The following is a 16,466-nucleotide window of genomic DNA, read 5'->3' as shown; positions in this document are numbered from 1 at the left end:
CACTGCAACGGCCGCATTCATGGTCCAATCTTCATGAAACTTGGTCAGAACATTTGCCCCAATGATATCTCTGCCGAATTCAAAACTGGGTCACGTGGGGTGAATAACTAGGTCACAAGGTCAACTTCAAGAAAAGCAGTTGAGCATTTTACAACATGCATTGTATGCTCCATCATAATAAATCTTAAACAGAACATAAATCTCTATCATATATGGGCCGAGTTTGGAAAAGGTTCCGGTCCGTTGAACAACTTTGTTTCCGTGGAGTGGGGCAGTTTTTACTTACAAGGCTAAAGAAAAGACCTAATGAACTGTTTAGAGGTCATATTTATTGCCCCATATTTAGGAACATTGCTCAGAATATGTGTTCTTATGATATCTCAGTCGAGTTAAACAATTATTCTGGTCCATTGATCTAATGCCTTCAAGGGTGCTGACAGTTTGCCATATATGACCATACTGAAACGTTGTTAACATGTATTGCCCAATCTTGATTAAACTTGCCCAATAATATCTCGGCTGAGTTCGAAACGTGGGCAAGTGGATTAAAAAAACAAGTTAACTTTGTAAAATTTAAGAAAAGGCTTGTGAACGTTCTAGAGGCCTCATTTATGTCCCAATCTTCACGAATCTGGGAACATTGAGAGAGATTTGAGAACATGTTTCCCAATCATATCTGGGATGAGATTGAAGCTGGGTCTTGTAGGGGAAAACACTAGGGCAATTGGTCAAAGTAAAGTTAAAGCTTGTGGAGACTATAGAAGTAACATTTATTTGCACAATCTTTATAAAACTTGATCTGCATTTTTTTATCTAATTCTTTCTCCGACGAGTGATGTATGGTTCATGATTTCTCAAAACATAGACGGCACTTCGTTTTCCTGTTGTAGCTGTAGTAAAACTATTTGAATACACTAGAAGCCACTCTTTGTTACCCATCTCTCCGAAACTTGCTCAGAACATTTCAAATGTTTATAACTGGGCTGGGTTTGAAACATTATTGTGGTTTGTTCAAAACACGGCGGCCTGCTGGTGGGAACTTTTCCTTATACTTGCATTGTGAAACCTTGTGAACAACACGTGCCCAGGAAAGTTGAGTTCCTTGTGAGAGCTTTAGGGGCTATGGCCCTCTCGTTTTAAGGAATTCTTCTAGAGGTTCTGTCTAAATGTCATTAAAAAGCATCTGATGTAACAAAGGAGGCCAGCAACTTAATTGAAAACTTGACTGTTTAATAAATGTTTAAATTTTTATTTGTATTAGTGATACGTGTGTTAACAAAATTAAAGCGTGTTCATTACATCGAATCGGCACCCTTTAAATTGCGTGATCATTCACATTAGACGAACAGACATTTAGATTGTTGTCAATATTCTATTTTGAAAAACTTCATTTGATAAGTATATATAATTATTCAGCTTTTAAAAAGTAACCGTATCCACGGATATTTATTCATAATTAAGTGGAAATAATAGAGGAACTCGTTCCAGAAAATGTAGACCCTTAAATTTACAAATGAAACTGTATGTCTATGAAAGATCGAACTCCGTTGACAAGGACCACCATATTGTCATACTGGCGCAGTTCAAACCGCCAATTCCCCAGAATTAAGTAACACGCCAAGATGTTTGCATTCGTAAAAATAGTAAGAAAGATTAGAAGACTGTGTAAAACGGTTGATCTCTGGGCAGAGAGATTGCTGGAACCGATTTATAGTTTGATCATATCCTTATTTGCTTTACACACCTTCGATCGATTTAAATATAATGTTAATGTTATATGATTTAAAGTCTTCTTTTTTATGACATTTACAGTGTATGAACATTAAGGTTTGTGAATAAATATCACGGATGTGCATAACAAAAGAAAAAGTAAGTTACTATGAATCCTTCAAAATCCGGATAGATTTTACATAACAATGCCGTGTCTAATGTAAACCAAATATATTGTCTACCGTACAGCAACTGCACCGACTACAGTGTCAAACATACAGTGACCGCAGTGTCAACCGTGCACCTACATCAGTGTCTACCGTACACCGACAGCAGTGTCTACCGTATATTGACTGCAGTTTCCACCGTCCATTGACAGCAGTGTCTAACGTACACCGACAGCAGTGTCTACCGTACACACACAGAAGTGTCTACCGTAAACCGACAGCAGTGTCAACTGTTCACCGACAGCAGTGTAGACCGTACACCGACAGCAGTGTCTACCGTACACCGACAACAGTGTCTACCGTACACCGACAGCAGTTTCTACCGAACACCGACAGCAGTGTCAACCGCACATTGACTGCAGTGTCTACCGTAAGCCGACAGCTGTGTCTACCGAACACCGACAGCAGTGTCAACTGTTTACCGACTGCAGTGTATACAGTTCACTGACAGCAGTGTCAACCGTACATTGACTGCAGTGTATACCATACACCGACTGCAGTGCCTACCGTACATTGACTGCAGTGTCTACCGTACACCAACAGAAGTGTCTACCGTACACTGACAGAAGTGTCTACTGTATACCGACAGCAGTGTCTACGGTTTATGACTGCAGTGTCTACCGTACACCGACAGAAGTGTCTATCGTATAGCGACTGCAGTGTCTACGGTTTATGACTGCAGTGTCTACCGTACACCGACTGCAGTGTCTACTGTACACCGACAGCAGTGTCTACGGTTTATGACTGCAGTGTCTACTGTACACCGACAGAAGTGTCTATTGTATAGCGACTGCAGTGTCAACCGTACATTGACGGCAGTGTCTACCGTACACCGACTGCAGTGTAACGTACATTGACTGCAGAGTCTACCGTACACCGACAGCAGTGTCAACCGTTCACCGAAAGAATTGTCCACTGTACACTGAACGCAGTGTCTACCGTACATTGACTGCAGTGTCAACCGTACATTGACTGCAGTGTCAATCGTACATTGACATCAGTGTCAACCGTACATTGACTGCAGTGTCTACCGTACATTGACTGCAGTGTCAACCGTGCATTGACAACAGTGTCAACCGTACATTGACTGCAGTGTCAACCGTTCACCGACAGCAGTGTTAACCGTACATTGACTTCAGTGTCAACCGTTCACAGACAGCAGTGCCAACCGTACATTGACTGCATTGTCTACCGTACATTGACTGCAGTGTCAACCGTACATTGACAGCAGTGTCAACCGTATATTGACTGCAGTGTCAACCGTACATTGACAGCAGTGTCTACCGTACATTGACTGCAGTGTCAACCGTGGATTGACAACAGTGTCAACCGTACATTGACTTCAGTGTCAACCGTTCACCGACAGCAGTGTTAACCGTACATTGACTGCAGTGTCAACCGTTCACCGACAGCAGTGTCAACCGTTCATCGAAAGCAGTGTCAACCGTACATTGACTGCAGTGTCAATCGTACATTGACATCAGTGTCAACCGTACATTGACAGCTGTGTCTACCGTACATTGACTGCAGTGTCAACCGTACATTGACTGCAGTGTCAACCGTACATTGACTGCAGTGTCAACCGTACATTGACTGCATTGTCTACCGTACATTGATTGCAGTGTCAACCGTACATTGACTGCAGTGTCTACCGTACATTGACTGCAGTGTCTACCGTAGTGTCTACCGTACGCCAACAGCATTGTCAACCGTTCACCGACAGCAGTGTCAATCAAACACCGTACAACGACGTCAGTGTCTACCGTAAATTGACTGCAGTGTCAACCTTTAACCGACTTCTGTGTCCACCGTACACCAACAGCAGTGTCAACCGTTCACCTAAAGCATTGTCTTCCGTACACCGACAGCAGTGTCTACCGTACATTGACTGCAGTGTCAACCGTACATTGACTGCAGTGTCAACCGTACATAGACTGCAGTGTTAAACGTACATTGACTGCAGTGTCAACCGTACATTGACTGCAGTGTCAACCGTAGATTGACTGCAGTGTCAACCGTATATTGACTGCAGTGTCAACCATACATTGACAGCAGTGTCTTTCGTACATTGACTGCAGTGTCTAACGTACACCGACAGCAGTGTCTAACGTACACCGACAGCAGTGTCTACCGTTCATTGACTGCAGTGTTTACAGTACACCGACTGCAGTGTCTACTGTACATTGACTGCAGTATCAATCGTACATTGACTGCAGTGCCAACCGTACATTGACCGCTGTGTCAATCGTTCACCGAAAGCAGTGTCTACCGTACACCGACAGCAGTGTCAACCGTACATTGACTGCAGTGTCAACCGTTCATTGACTACAGTGTCAACCGTACATTGACTGCATTGTCAACCGTACATTGACTGCAGTGCCAACCGTACATTGACTGCAGTGTCAACCGTACATCGACTGCATTGTCTACCGTACATTGATTGCAGTGTCAACCGTACATCGACTGCATTGTTTACCGTACATTGACTGAATTGTCTACCGTACATTGATTGCAGTGTCAACCGTACATCGACTGCATTGTTTACCGTACATTGACTGCAGTGTCTACCGTACATTGACTGCAGTGTCTACCGTACATTGACTGCAGTGTCTACCGTACATTGACTGCAGTGTCAACCGTACATTTACTGCAGTGTCCACCGTACACCAACAGCAGTGGCTACCGTACATTGACTGCAGTGTCAACCGTACATTTACTGCAGTGTCCACCGTACACCGACAGCAGTGGCTACCGTACATCGACTGCATTGTTTACCGTACATTGACTGCATTGTCTACCGTACATTGACTGCAGTGTCTACCGTACATTGACTGCAGTGTCCACCGTACATTTACTGCAGTGTCCACCGTACACCGACAGCAGGGGCTACCGTACATCGACTGCATTGTTTACCGTACATTGACTTCAGTGTCTACCGTACATTGACTGCAGTGTCTACCGTACATTGACTGCAGTGTCCACCGTACATTGACTGCAGTGTCCACCGTACACAGACAGCAGTGGCTACCGTACATTAACTGCAGTGTCCACCGTACATTGACTGCAGTGTCCACCGTACACAGACAGCAGTGGCTACCGTACATTGACTGCAGTGTCCACCGTACATCGACTGCAGAGTTCACCGTACACAGACAGCAGTGGCTACCGTACATTGACTGCTCTCCATGCTCATACAATGTATTTTATACATTATATAAGCAATCCTCGAAGTTTCACAAAATATAACAACAACAACAGAACTATCAAAATTATTCAATCGTTTCGCGTTGCAACGGTTTATAATGTTCAGGTTTTTAAATAGTCAAAAGATGCATATAATGGCTATTTAAGAGCATGGTAAATGTTCAGTATTACTGTTTTCTCACAAATATCATAACTTAAACGAAAATTTGCGAATCTGAAACAATTCTTTTCAATTTTGTCAATTTACCAAAACGTGAAAAGGCCCCTTCAAGAGGCGTCGCCAATTTTCTTATTTCTTTACTTCATCTGAATCAAACACGTTTCTCGTAAGTCCTCTGCAAATGTTAAATGTAAAACACGAAAGAATGGAGACAACGAATATTAAAAAACTATGTATTTACTGTAATAATCGGCAGATAACGAAATTACGGCGAATGTGTGACATAATCTTTTCGATAACGACATTGCAGGGTTCTGTATTTATAATACCTTCATGTAAACCGGCTTAAGTTTTTTTTCTTATCAAATAATTGGAACGTTGGTTCCTCAGAGGTCACAGCGCCATGTAACCTAGTGAACCGCGGCCTGGTGTCAAGCTGATTTAATATTCTTGATGCATATTTAAAAGAAGCAACTGCTCACGCGAAACGAAACCAAAAAGATTTTAAAAGATACACATCGACACGCCAAAGTGCATTTAGATAAAAATGATATTATTTGAATTATTTATTTGAAACGCATGAATACATCTTTTCCATAATCTTTATTAAACTGGAAAAAAATACATGCACACTAATAACAAGTACAAATACACGCAGTTTGTCATTAACTTCTGTGATTGCTCTCAAACGCCCTTCTTAAATGACATGTAAACGTGCAATTTGCTTAAAGAAGTGGTACCAGGAACCGAGTTAAAGTTAGTTGTGGCAACTTCGTTGTAGTTACTTCCGGTACTTCGTGACAGTTAGTATCTGACTTTGGATTACAGAAAATATATTTCATACATTTCCGATAAATAAGTTACATCTGATCGCTCAGTGGATAAGGATTCCGGTTGATAAGTTATAGTAACTTCCGGCGCTCAATAAGGAAGATGTATCATACTCTTGCTGTACTCGGTCTGGTTTTACTGATGGTCGCAGGTAAGCGATAAAATGATACACATTTTTATTTGTCAATAAATGAAAAATAACATGACAGTACGCTGCTTATTTATCATCAAAATTCTTCATCGTTTTGGCTGTTGTTAATTACAAGCATTATACGTGCACATATTTGAGATTTTTAGAGACCTGTTCACAGATTTTCGATTTTATTAAATGAAATGTAATTAAATATATTTACCGACACAACTTAACTATTTGAAACAATCAAAATAAATTTAAACATTATTAACAACATATTTATGTTGTTATATATACATTATATATGCATTATACAATTTATAAGCAATGGTATAAGATAGAAGTTTGACGATAGTGTTTATGAACTGGTTAACATGGTAAGTCATGAATGCAATACATAATTGCATCTACTAATTGCAACTGCACATCTTATATTTACTAATTCACTTACATGACATACGATTAGAAAAATGTGCACAATTATTTGCAGAAATAAACATTTGTGAATACGAATGTCAAATATGGTTGTGTCTAAATAACTACACTGTTAAGTATCTTATTTACGTGGACTATTTTAAATAAAGTATTTTTTTAATTTAAGTAAATCACGTAATGCACAATTTCATGATATTATTATACAATTCTTTTTGTGTATATGAGATAAATACAACAACAACAACATTTATTAATCAATCAAGCCTATACAAGTTAATAGCCCTCACATATGAAAATGAGCATTGATTTAATATATGCAAATAATGGCAAAAGCAAACAAGGTATACATTCCTAGCCTGCATATGTATCAATTGTACAGTCAACATCAAGATAACTTATTGATTCTGGTTAAATATAGAATTACGAATCGAGATGCCGTCTTTAGTTATTTGCTTCGTAAATCAATTTCGCAGTATTTATTTCAGTTTTACTTTTGCTGGACATAAATCTTGTACATTTATTAATTGTTGGCCATCTGCAATCGTGCGGCTTTTTCGTAGGTGTGCAGATATTGGACATGCTAGTAGGAAATGATATTCATTTTCTATTGCGTTCATGGTGCAGAATTTACACTTCTGATTTTTTCGTTCGATATTATGATACCGCCCCCTTTCTATTTCGAGATTATGTGATGACAATCGGAACTTACTGAGTGCATTCCAATATTTTGCTTCATTTACTTGATATAAATTATTCCTATAAATATGAGGTCGATTTACGATTACGTCTAATTATTTGGACTAGCTAAAATATGATTCAGGCGTAAAATGGTGTTTAAATAGGTAATAAGACGAGAGACGTGGGGAATTTGCCACTTCGCCATGCCATGTTTGTGTATAATTATCCGGTACCCTTTGTTTACAACACTGTAAATGTACCTCGGTTATGAATTGATTGACCTATAGTTCATACGTACCAATGTTTTCAATAATGTCTTTCACGTGCCAAGCCCAGTTTTGATTGCCGCAAGTATTACTGTTGTTTGCATCGTTTTTTAACATGGTGTATGCGAGTCGGATCATGCTGCTTTCATTTGACGAAAGTAGTTAAAACCAGTACTTGACCATATTTATTTTTTGTATTTCTTTGAAAGGAATTCGTCCTTATTCACCGTACAGGGCGCTGAGATTATTTGACTGATAAACGCATAATATCTTCCTTCTGACCTTCAGAATTTCGTGTGAACGGCTTAAATATCGGTTGTTCGCACTGTTCCCCATATTTGTGATGAGTAGTTTAAAACTGATGCAACTAATAATGTTTACCCTGAGCTTGATGACCCAATTACAGTTGAAGAGAAAATTAATGCTGTTAAATTATTGAAGCGGAACAAATCTTGCGGTAGTGATAATCTTTTGAACGAGTATTTTATTGAAAGTGTTGATATATGAGCCTTGCATGTATGTGACTTATTTAATTGTGAATTGAACTCAGGATATTATCCTGAAAAATGGACCGAGGGAATAATTGTCCCTCTGCACAAGAAAGGTTCAAAAGAAGATGTAAATAACTATAGAGGGATTACTTTAGTTAGCTGTTTGTCTGAGCTCTTAACAACCGTTTTAAACAATCGCATTGAAAACATTTGTTATGAAAATAATACTATTTTGGACGCCCAGTTCGGATTTCGGAAAGGGCGGTCTACGACAGACGCAATATTTATTCTTCATTCTCTTGTTCAAAACTATTTATTTGAATATAAGAGATTATATGTTATTTTTTATATTAAATGTTTTGATTAAGAAATGCGAAGAGTGCGAAGCGCGTGCTTTTAATGTATAAGCTCCGCCCATAATTTGTTGCAGAATAACCCATAGACGATTTTCTTTCTTTGTTTATATGAAATTTGGCACGTGCTGTGTTAGAATACTATATATAGAAATGCATTATGGTTAAAAATGTATAAATGTGGCATACAGGGTAAAATTCTTAGAATTGTTCGAGGCATGTATCAAAAAGTTAAATCTTGTGTTAAGTCATTGTCTTCATATTCTGACAAATTTTCTTACGCAGTTGGGCTCCGACAGGGCGAAGTTATGTCATCCTTAATATTTTCTTTGTTTGTAGAAGATCTTGAGTTGTTTTTACAAAATTATTTACAATCCGGATTGAATATTGACGACATTGTATTGATTTTACTGTTATTTGCTGATGATATGGCTATTGTAGGTAAATCGCCCGATGAAATTCAAAATCATTTAGATAATCTATATAATTATTGTAATTTATGGGGATTGAAAGTAAATACAGAGAAAACAAAAAATACAGTATTTCGGAAAAGAGGCGGATTATTGTCAAATGAAAAGTGGACCTACAATAATCATGACATTCAAGTTGTGAATGATTTTAACTATCTTGGGGTTGTTTTTAATTATACTGGGAGTTTCACATTGAATCAGGAACACCTAACGGGTAAAGCATTAAAGACAATGAATATTAAAGCCGAAGATACTTTGTCAATTATTTGACGCATTTGTTGGTTCCATTTTAAATTATGCTTCGGAAGTCTGGGGCTATACTAAATCTAAGGAACTTGTAAGAATCCATTTGAAATTTTGCAAACGATTATTAAAGGTAAAACTTAACACATGTAATGCATGTGTTTATGGTGAGCTGGGTAGATATCCCATGTATATACATAGATATGTCCGTGTCATTAAACATTGGTTTAAGATATGTAGATCTGAAAATATCATAATAAAAACCATATATAACTTGGCCGTCTCAGATTATCATAAAGGCTGTCATAATTGGATATTTAATGTTAAAAAAATGTTTGATGACTATGGTTTTAGTTATGCATTTGATGATATAAATACTATTAATATTGAGATTAACTCATTTGTAGAGGAATTTAAACGCAGAGTTTATGATAACTTTACACAGGACTGGTATAGAACCTTAAATAACAGTTCGATGTTAGATGTTTATCGAAATTTTAAAATCAATTTTGATTATGAGTCCTACTTAGACATTTTACCAAAAAGTTTGAGATACTTTTTCACCAGATTAAGATTGTCAGCCGATCCACTACATATTCAAACCGGTCGTCATGCAAGAGACGTTGCTAGAAATCAGCGTTACTGCTTGTGTTGCAATTCGACTGATATTGAAGATGAATTTCATTTTATTTGCATTTGCCCGGCGTTTAGAAACATAAAAAAATACATAAAAACATTTTATTACAAAAGGCCATCTATGTATAAATATTTAAGTTTACTGCAATCGAATAATAAAATAGAACTTATACAAATATGTCTTTTTGTAAAAGAATCACTTAACGTTCGAACATCTATTATTAACGCAATAATGCTTTAAATGTTCATCCTCTTTTCACTTTTCATTTTTATCTTTTTTTTCTGCCTTTGTTGTTTTTATATTTTATTTACTTTGTTAGCTAAGTAAATAATTTGTAAATATGTGTAAAACTTTGTACCTATCACAATTGACATTGTACTGTTTTCATAATGTGTTGTTGACGATGTACACTGTACAAGTCAAAATAAACTGTCTGTCTGTCTGTCTGTCTTCTATTGCTGACTGTGAAGGGGTGATCACCTGCTACATCTGCTACATCTGCACGAGCGACACGAACAACAACTGCCGCGACTCCTTCATCGCTGAGGGGCACACAGTCCTTAGAAACTGCAGGAGTTGTGTGAAACGACAGGACGGTCGAAGTAAGACTTTAAGTTTTTAGCTATATTGGTTTAATAAGGGTTATGAATTTAGCCAACCTTTGCTCATCCGGCATTTGTTCATCTGGCCAAAACATACTCACATTTCTTTTTCGCTAATTTTTGACTACTTGACTACGTATTTTTTTATCTTAAGTTTTTTTAATACGACTATCCACTTCATTTTAAAATGTCAATTAACGACATAACTAACGATGATCCCTGTTGTTAACAGAAATTAGGCTGTAACCAAAAAGCACATCTTTAACATGTAAGGAGGGTGGGATGATTTACCCTTTACCACATAGATACATATTTTTAAGTATTTGTCAAGAAAGTAAAATTTAATTTAAGACCTTTCTTACTAAATTCAAGTTTTAAAGGCTACATTTCCAAACCTTAGTTACTGATGAGCAGCAAAAAGCATAAAACCTGAATATTTTGTGCGAAAGATATCGTGCGTCGCCGCGACTGTCGCGCAAAATATATTGTATCGCTTTGTGTGTCGCCCTTGATGAAAGAAGGACGAAATTATAGATGGAGCTATCCGGATTCCGTACAAAACTGATATGAAATGATTTTTTTATATTGGACCATTAAAATACAGGTGACATGTATTTCATCCCAATGCCAACGGATATAATAATGCATTTAACGAATACTGAGACCCCAGTAAATTGATACCATTGTATATCCGGGTTTCCACCGGGACATTGTATAGGGATTTTGAGCCCATTTTTGTAAGGGCTGTAAGGGTGCCCCCTCTCTAAGGCTGCGGAATTTATATATATATATATATATATATATATATATATATATATATATATATATATATATGTGTGTGTGTATGTATGTATGTATGTATATATATATTTTTTTATTATTTAAATCAATTTAAACAATCACATAACAATTGATACAGATCTTCAACTATCAATATGCCAATTACTGCAATTACTAGAATTACTAGAATTACTACAATTCACTTAATTAAAGAGGAGCGTGTTCAAACGAAATTGCTCATTTTTTGGACTATGTATCTCTTTCGCTTATTTACAAAAATAATCAAACAACATTTTTTGCTAAAATTGATTTATTACAAAAAAAATATTATGCCATTTCTCGAGGTGAGGTAATAGTACAATGACCATAACAGCATTTAAACCATCTATTTTATTCATATATGGGTACACTGCACTCGTGATGTTTCCCAGTTTAAAAAAAAACAACATCATACAACGCCAGCTTAATTCAACTGCAAATTGCATCCCGATATTAGAATCGATTTGCTGTTGCAATCACGTAACTATGATCTTGTTACTTACTTATTAATCACATCGTTCACTGTTAATGCTCGTCGCGGAAAGACGGAGTGTCCTCAGCGACACGCATAATTACAGGGGTGGGCACTGAATTGCGGAAACCTGAATAGCAAACCATGTAAAGCGCATGCGCACAAAACGGTATATGTTGTATGATATCGATATATTATGAGAAATTTTACATGTCAGTAGACATAGAACATTAGACCAGTTAATTTACATGTGGTAAATTACATGTGGTGTAATTGTATGCTTTTAATGGTATTTTTAGTTTCAAGGAAGTCCCTCCTTACCGAAAATCCAGTTTAAGCGGAAAGTGTCATCCCTGATTAGCCTGTGCGCACTGCACAAGCTTATCTGGGATGACACTTTACGCACATGCATTATGCCCAGTTTTCTCAGAACGCGACTCATTTGACTCAAACGTTTCAGGGTACGTGCGCGATTGCGATGTGACCTACACGTTAAACGGATGTCTGAAGAATACGGATCTGCAGCAAAGTGCCTGCTACTGCGACACAGACCACTGTAATGGTGCCATTAGCTGGGCACACGTGACCGGAAACCACGTGATTATTCTTGTGGTCACCACGGTGATGACGTTTTTCGGGTTATGAACTGTGGCGCATTCGCAGTATACGGTCTCTAGTCAAATTTTTCAAATAGTTACTGACTTTTTAAATAAATTCTTTTTAGAAATTATGGCATAGTTAAGCAGAAATGTATTAGCATGTAACGACGCACCATATATGAATTGTTCATTTTGTACATGAAATAACATTTCAAAAGCAACGTTTCTATGTTTCATTTTTTTTTTGTTTATTCTCATATTTTCATTAAAATTCGAAATAATTAAATTATTTGTTAACGTGCCATTGAACAATTCTAACGCATTGAACCACTTTAAAAGGCTTATCAGGAACGACACTTTCCGCTTTTATGGAAGTTTTTTTTCCATTCAATTGAACTATTCTCAACTAAAATCGAGTTTAGGCGGACATCACACGCTAATCTGTGATGACACTACGTATATGCATTAAGCCCAGTTTTCGCATAACGCGGCTAATCTTTTAACGGTATTGGGCGCTTTTGAAACTAACACGTTGTCGCTTTTATTGTTTTCTTCTCTGTGAAATAGACATTATTCCTTTTCATTAAAATGTGGCCCGTTTTAAAATGCATTAAATAATTTCGGTAGACTGGTGCTTTAAGTCGCCAATCACGAACTTAACTGGATTCCCGTTCCATAATATATTTTATATAAATTTTGTATAGTTATGTTTGGTTTTCGAATGAAGACTTCACACTCATATTCTTGTCTCTCAAGCTTTATTATATTAAAACAATTTATACAAGAAAATATAACTGAAATACAACACACAACTTGTTAATTTTGATTGGCAATAGCAAATAAATAACGACTGGGTGTTCCGTTACAAAGGAATAAAACAACGACGGCGTTATCTTCTATACGTCACATTTGTTAATTAAATCTGAATTAATAACGCTAGTAACGTTGTTGGTAATATTTATTAAGACATTAAACACTATTATTTTGTTATGAATATACAGACAAAAAGAACAAAGTTTCAATTCGATGCCAGAATGAATGATAAACTGTAAGATGTTGAGCTATATATCCAAACGAACAAACTGACAAGCGTTGTGCAAAAAAAAAACTGAAATTTTAATATATACAACTAAAGCCTGGTACTCCAACGATACCCTCGTAATTTGTATTTGATTATTTTCTGTTTGCTTTACGAATTTAATAAAATTTAAACAACAAAAAACAAGGTACGTTGTTTGTGAGTGCATCTTTTTTTGCGACAAAGTATTGTCAGTTTCCTTTATACAGATTCATCTGATTATATAAATGTATGCAATACTGATACTTTATATACGACTGAAATCATTTCCTAAATACAGGAAACCGATATAAATTATAAACTACCACTCATTTGAATTCTAACATGAGCAAAGTCTTATTTCTCTTTGATCTTGTAGGTCAGTTGCTTTCCTGTATAACTCAACTTATGCGTTACTTATCAATAAATCTCTTGAAAATATATTGTCTTAAATAATGTGTTTGTTTTTTATATACATTTGAATCATGTTTTTAATCTGAAACGCTATACTACTAGTGCATCTGATATTGGTATATTGATATATCAATAAATTTGATAAATTACAACATTAAAAAACTCATGAAATTTATATAAACTTATGTAATTACGCATCCGAAATATATTTATGTAAATGAATGTCATACATTTGAAAATGATAAAATCCGCGCTTTGTCATTTGAAAGCACATACACAGGTATGCTATGTTGAATAACAACTAAAAACGTAAAGTAAATATTGAAACCTGTAACCAAAAACTAATTTTATTCACACCAAAACATATATAAACGTTCAACTTATTAATCCATTAAGTCCAAGCACATCACGAAAACACGTTGACTTAAGAAAGTGATTTCACACTCTGGAAGATTTCGCTACAAACGCCACACTTCTTCTTTTTCTTTTTCGGTACGCAGTCTTTGCACACAAGGTGACCGCATGGTTCAAATTTAAACCTGGAAATAGACGCGAACGGCTCACGTGAGTTAACATAGATATGACACATACTTATTTAAACCTGCAGGTCGTACAAAATACGAAATTATTCTAACGAAGGGTGAAAATTTTTATGCAAATAAAGTTACATACTTAATAGGGTCCTCCTCGCAGTCTTGACACATCTGTGGCGCAGCCGATATAGAGCTACCTCCGCCGCCGCCATGGATTGATCTCTGCAGCTGAAGTATGATAAAAAATGTATATTCATCTCGTTCATTTTCGCTACATGAAAAATTCAACCATTGAAAGTCACTATAGAGACTATAGGGATTAAAAAGAGGTATTCCATGTTCACGATAGTCGCTTTACAAAGATAACATGGGCATGTCCAATCTACGATAGTACCTCGTTAGCGATGAAAGAGGAATGCTGTTTCTTCCATTGTCGATCTATAGCGATGAAAGTGGCATGCCCAGTTTATATTAGTTGTTTGATAGTGACACTTAAGCAATGAAAGAGGTATACCTTTTATACGATAAAAGTAATGGAAGATGTATGACTTATCTGCAATATTTGCTCCATAGCCATGGCAGAGGCATTACTTATCTGCAATATTTGCTCCATAGCCATGGCAGAGGCATTACTTATCTGCAATTTTTGCTCCATAGACATGGAAGATGCATGCCTTATCTACGATAGTCGCAAATTAGAATTACAACGGTATGCTTAAACTTTGATAGTCGCATTATAGCAATGAAAGAGGTTGGTCTTACCTATGAAAGTCGCACAATAGCGTTAAAAGAGGTTTGCCTTATCTATGATAATCGAACTGTAGCAATGAAAGAACTATACGTTTTCTATGGCAGTCGCACTTAACATGTATGCCCTTATTTCGAAAATCAAACTAAAGCAATCAAAGAGGTTTGCCTTAACTATGATAGTCACACCATAGCGTTGAAAGCGGTTTGCCTAGATATATTGTTGATGTTTAGAAACAGCGAATGAACGTACAACCTCCCAATTCACACGGGTCAATGATTAGAAGTCTGTTTTCAGATTACCATGCTCGGACATATAGAAAGATGAAATTTACCTATTAAATGCTATGTAACATCAACATATTAAACACGGTTACTATGATGTTATCCTGTATTTGTACGTAATTTAATTGCGGATTGCAATATTGACATTGTATTTAATTGACGGTCCGAGATTTATGTGCACACCAACCATGACTAACCTGATCGGTTGTGCCAACATCCGCCTTGTCCGGCTTGCCTGACTCAGTAACAGCCACCTTGTCCGCTTTGCCTGAACCCGCGTTTATAGCAGTGCCTGTGTTATCGGGCTGGCCGGTAACCAAAGTCGATGGCTTATCTGCCGTATCTTTTGGCTCCTCACTTCTGTCTACAGTAAGACGCTGGGCAGTGGAGCTCGCCCTGAAAAAGTTGTGTGGTCATCATAAAATAAAACCTTTACACCAACGCATTGAAGTCATGGAAAATGGTTGCATTTACGAATACGAGTTGTAAGTATCTAAACATCAAAGAGCCGGCAGCTGACTGGCTGGTGCCCAAACTCAACAGGCATGTCTGCCGTGTTGTCTTGCCACTCATTTCAGCCCATCGTAAGACGATGAGCGTATCATTTGAACTAGATGTATGAATATACAGTCAAAACTGAAAACAGCGGTCAATCAAGGGAAATGACAAAAGTGACCGTTGTCGACAAGTGACCGATATTCTCGGATCACAAATTTTTAGATGGTTGGTCAGTTGGTAGTATGGCTACTTTGTTACTCCACCCAGTCGTTCGTACACAGTGTAAATCAAATGTTCATTGCCGATAACTAAGCATAATTACATTAATACTTTCTATTAAATAATACAGAATAATGTCTTAAAATTGTTTTAATTTCATAACTATTTTAAAATTAAATCTATGACTTTATCAACGATAGAACTGTTGTTTACTCATGCGTCTCGTTCATTAGGTAAGTCGCCAATTTCGTATTATATTCATTGGGATGTATTTTTAAATATAATAATGAAAATAAAAAAAGATTGTCACATGTCATTGACGTCACGTTAGAACAATTATAAATGCGGATTCGCTGTCATAAACCGAAAGTACGTTGTGACTG

The 16,466-nt window shown here is 36.8% G+C and overlaps 1 protein-coding gene and 1 long non-coding RNA gene across 6 annotated transcripts in view; one reads left to right on the top strand and one right to left on the bottom strand.

Annotated features, from left to right (window-relative positions):
- The first annotated feature begins 10,395 nt into the window (after positions 1-10,395).
- On the top strand, positions 10,396-13,510 carry LOC127881872 (uncharacterized). Its single transcript, XR_008050323.1, has 2 exons — positions 10,396-10,440; positions 12,192-13,510. It is a non-coding gene; the product is annotated as an uncharacterized LOC127881872 (long non-coding RNA).
- The window catches only part of LOC127881870 (E3 ubiquitin-protein ligase MIB2-like), a 32,542-nt gene continuing 29,346 nt past the window's right edge, over positions 13,271-16,466 (bottom strand). For all 5 annotated transcript variants that reach the window (XM_052430041.1, XM_052430044.1, XM_052430040.1 and 2 more), the window contains exons 19-21: positions 15,564-15,762; positions 14,474-14,562; positions 13,271-14,340 (exon numbers count right to left, since the gene is read on the bottom strand). In XM_052430041.1, coding sequence (XP_052286001.1) covers positions 14,226-14,340; positions 14,474-14,562; positions 15,564-15,762 — 403 coding nt within the window. In that variant the 3' untranslated portion in view covers positions 13,271-14,225. The remainder of the gene's footprint in view (positions 14,341-14,473; positions 14,563-15,563; positions 15,763-16,466) is intronic.

This window comes from Dreissena polymorpha, chromosome 5 (assembly GCF_020536995.1).
Source record: "Dreissena polymorpha isolate Duluth1 chromosome 5, UMN_Dpol_1.0, whole genome shotgun sequence".
Taxonomy (NCBI): domain Eukaryota; kingdom Metazoa; phylum Mollusca; class Bivalvia; order Myida; family Dreissenidae; genus Dreissena; species Dreissena polymorpha.
The sequence above is the reverse complement of the archived record's forward strand: the minus strand, read 5'-3'. Positions and strand labels throughout refer to the sequence as shown.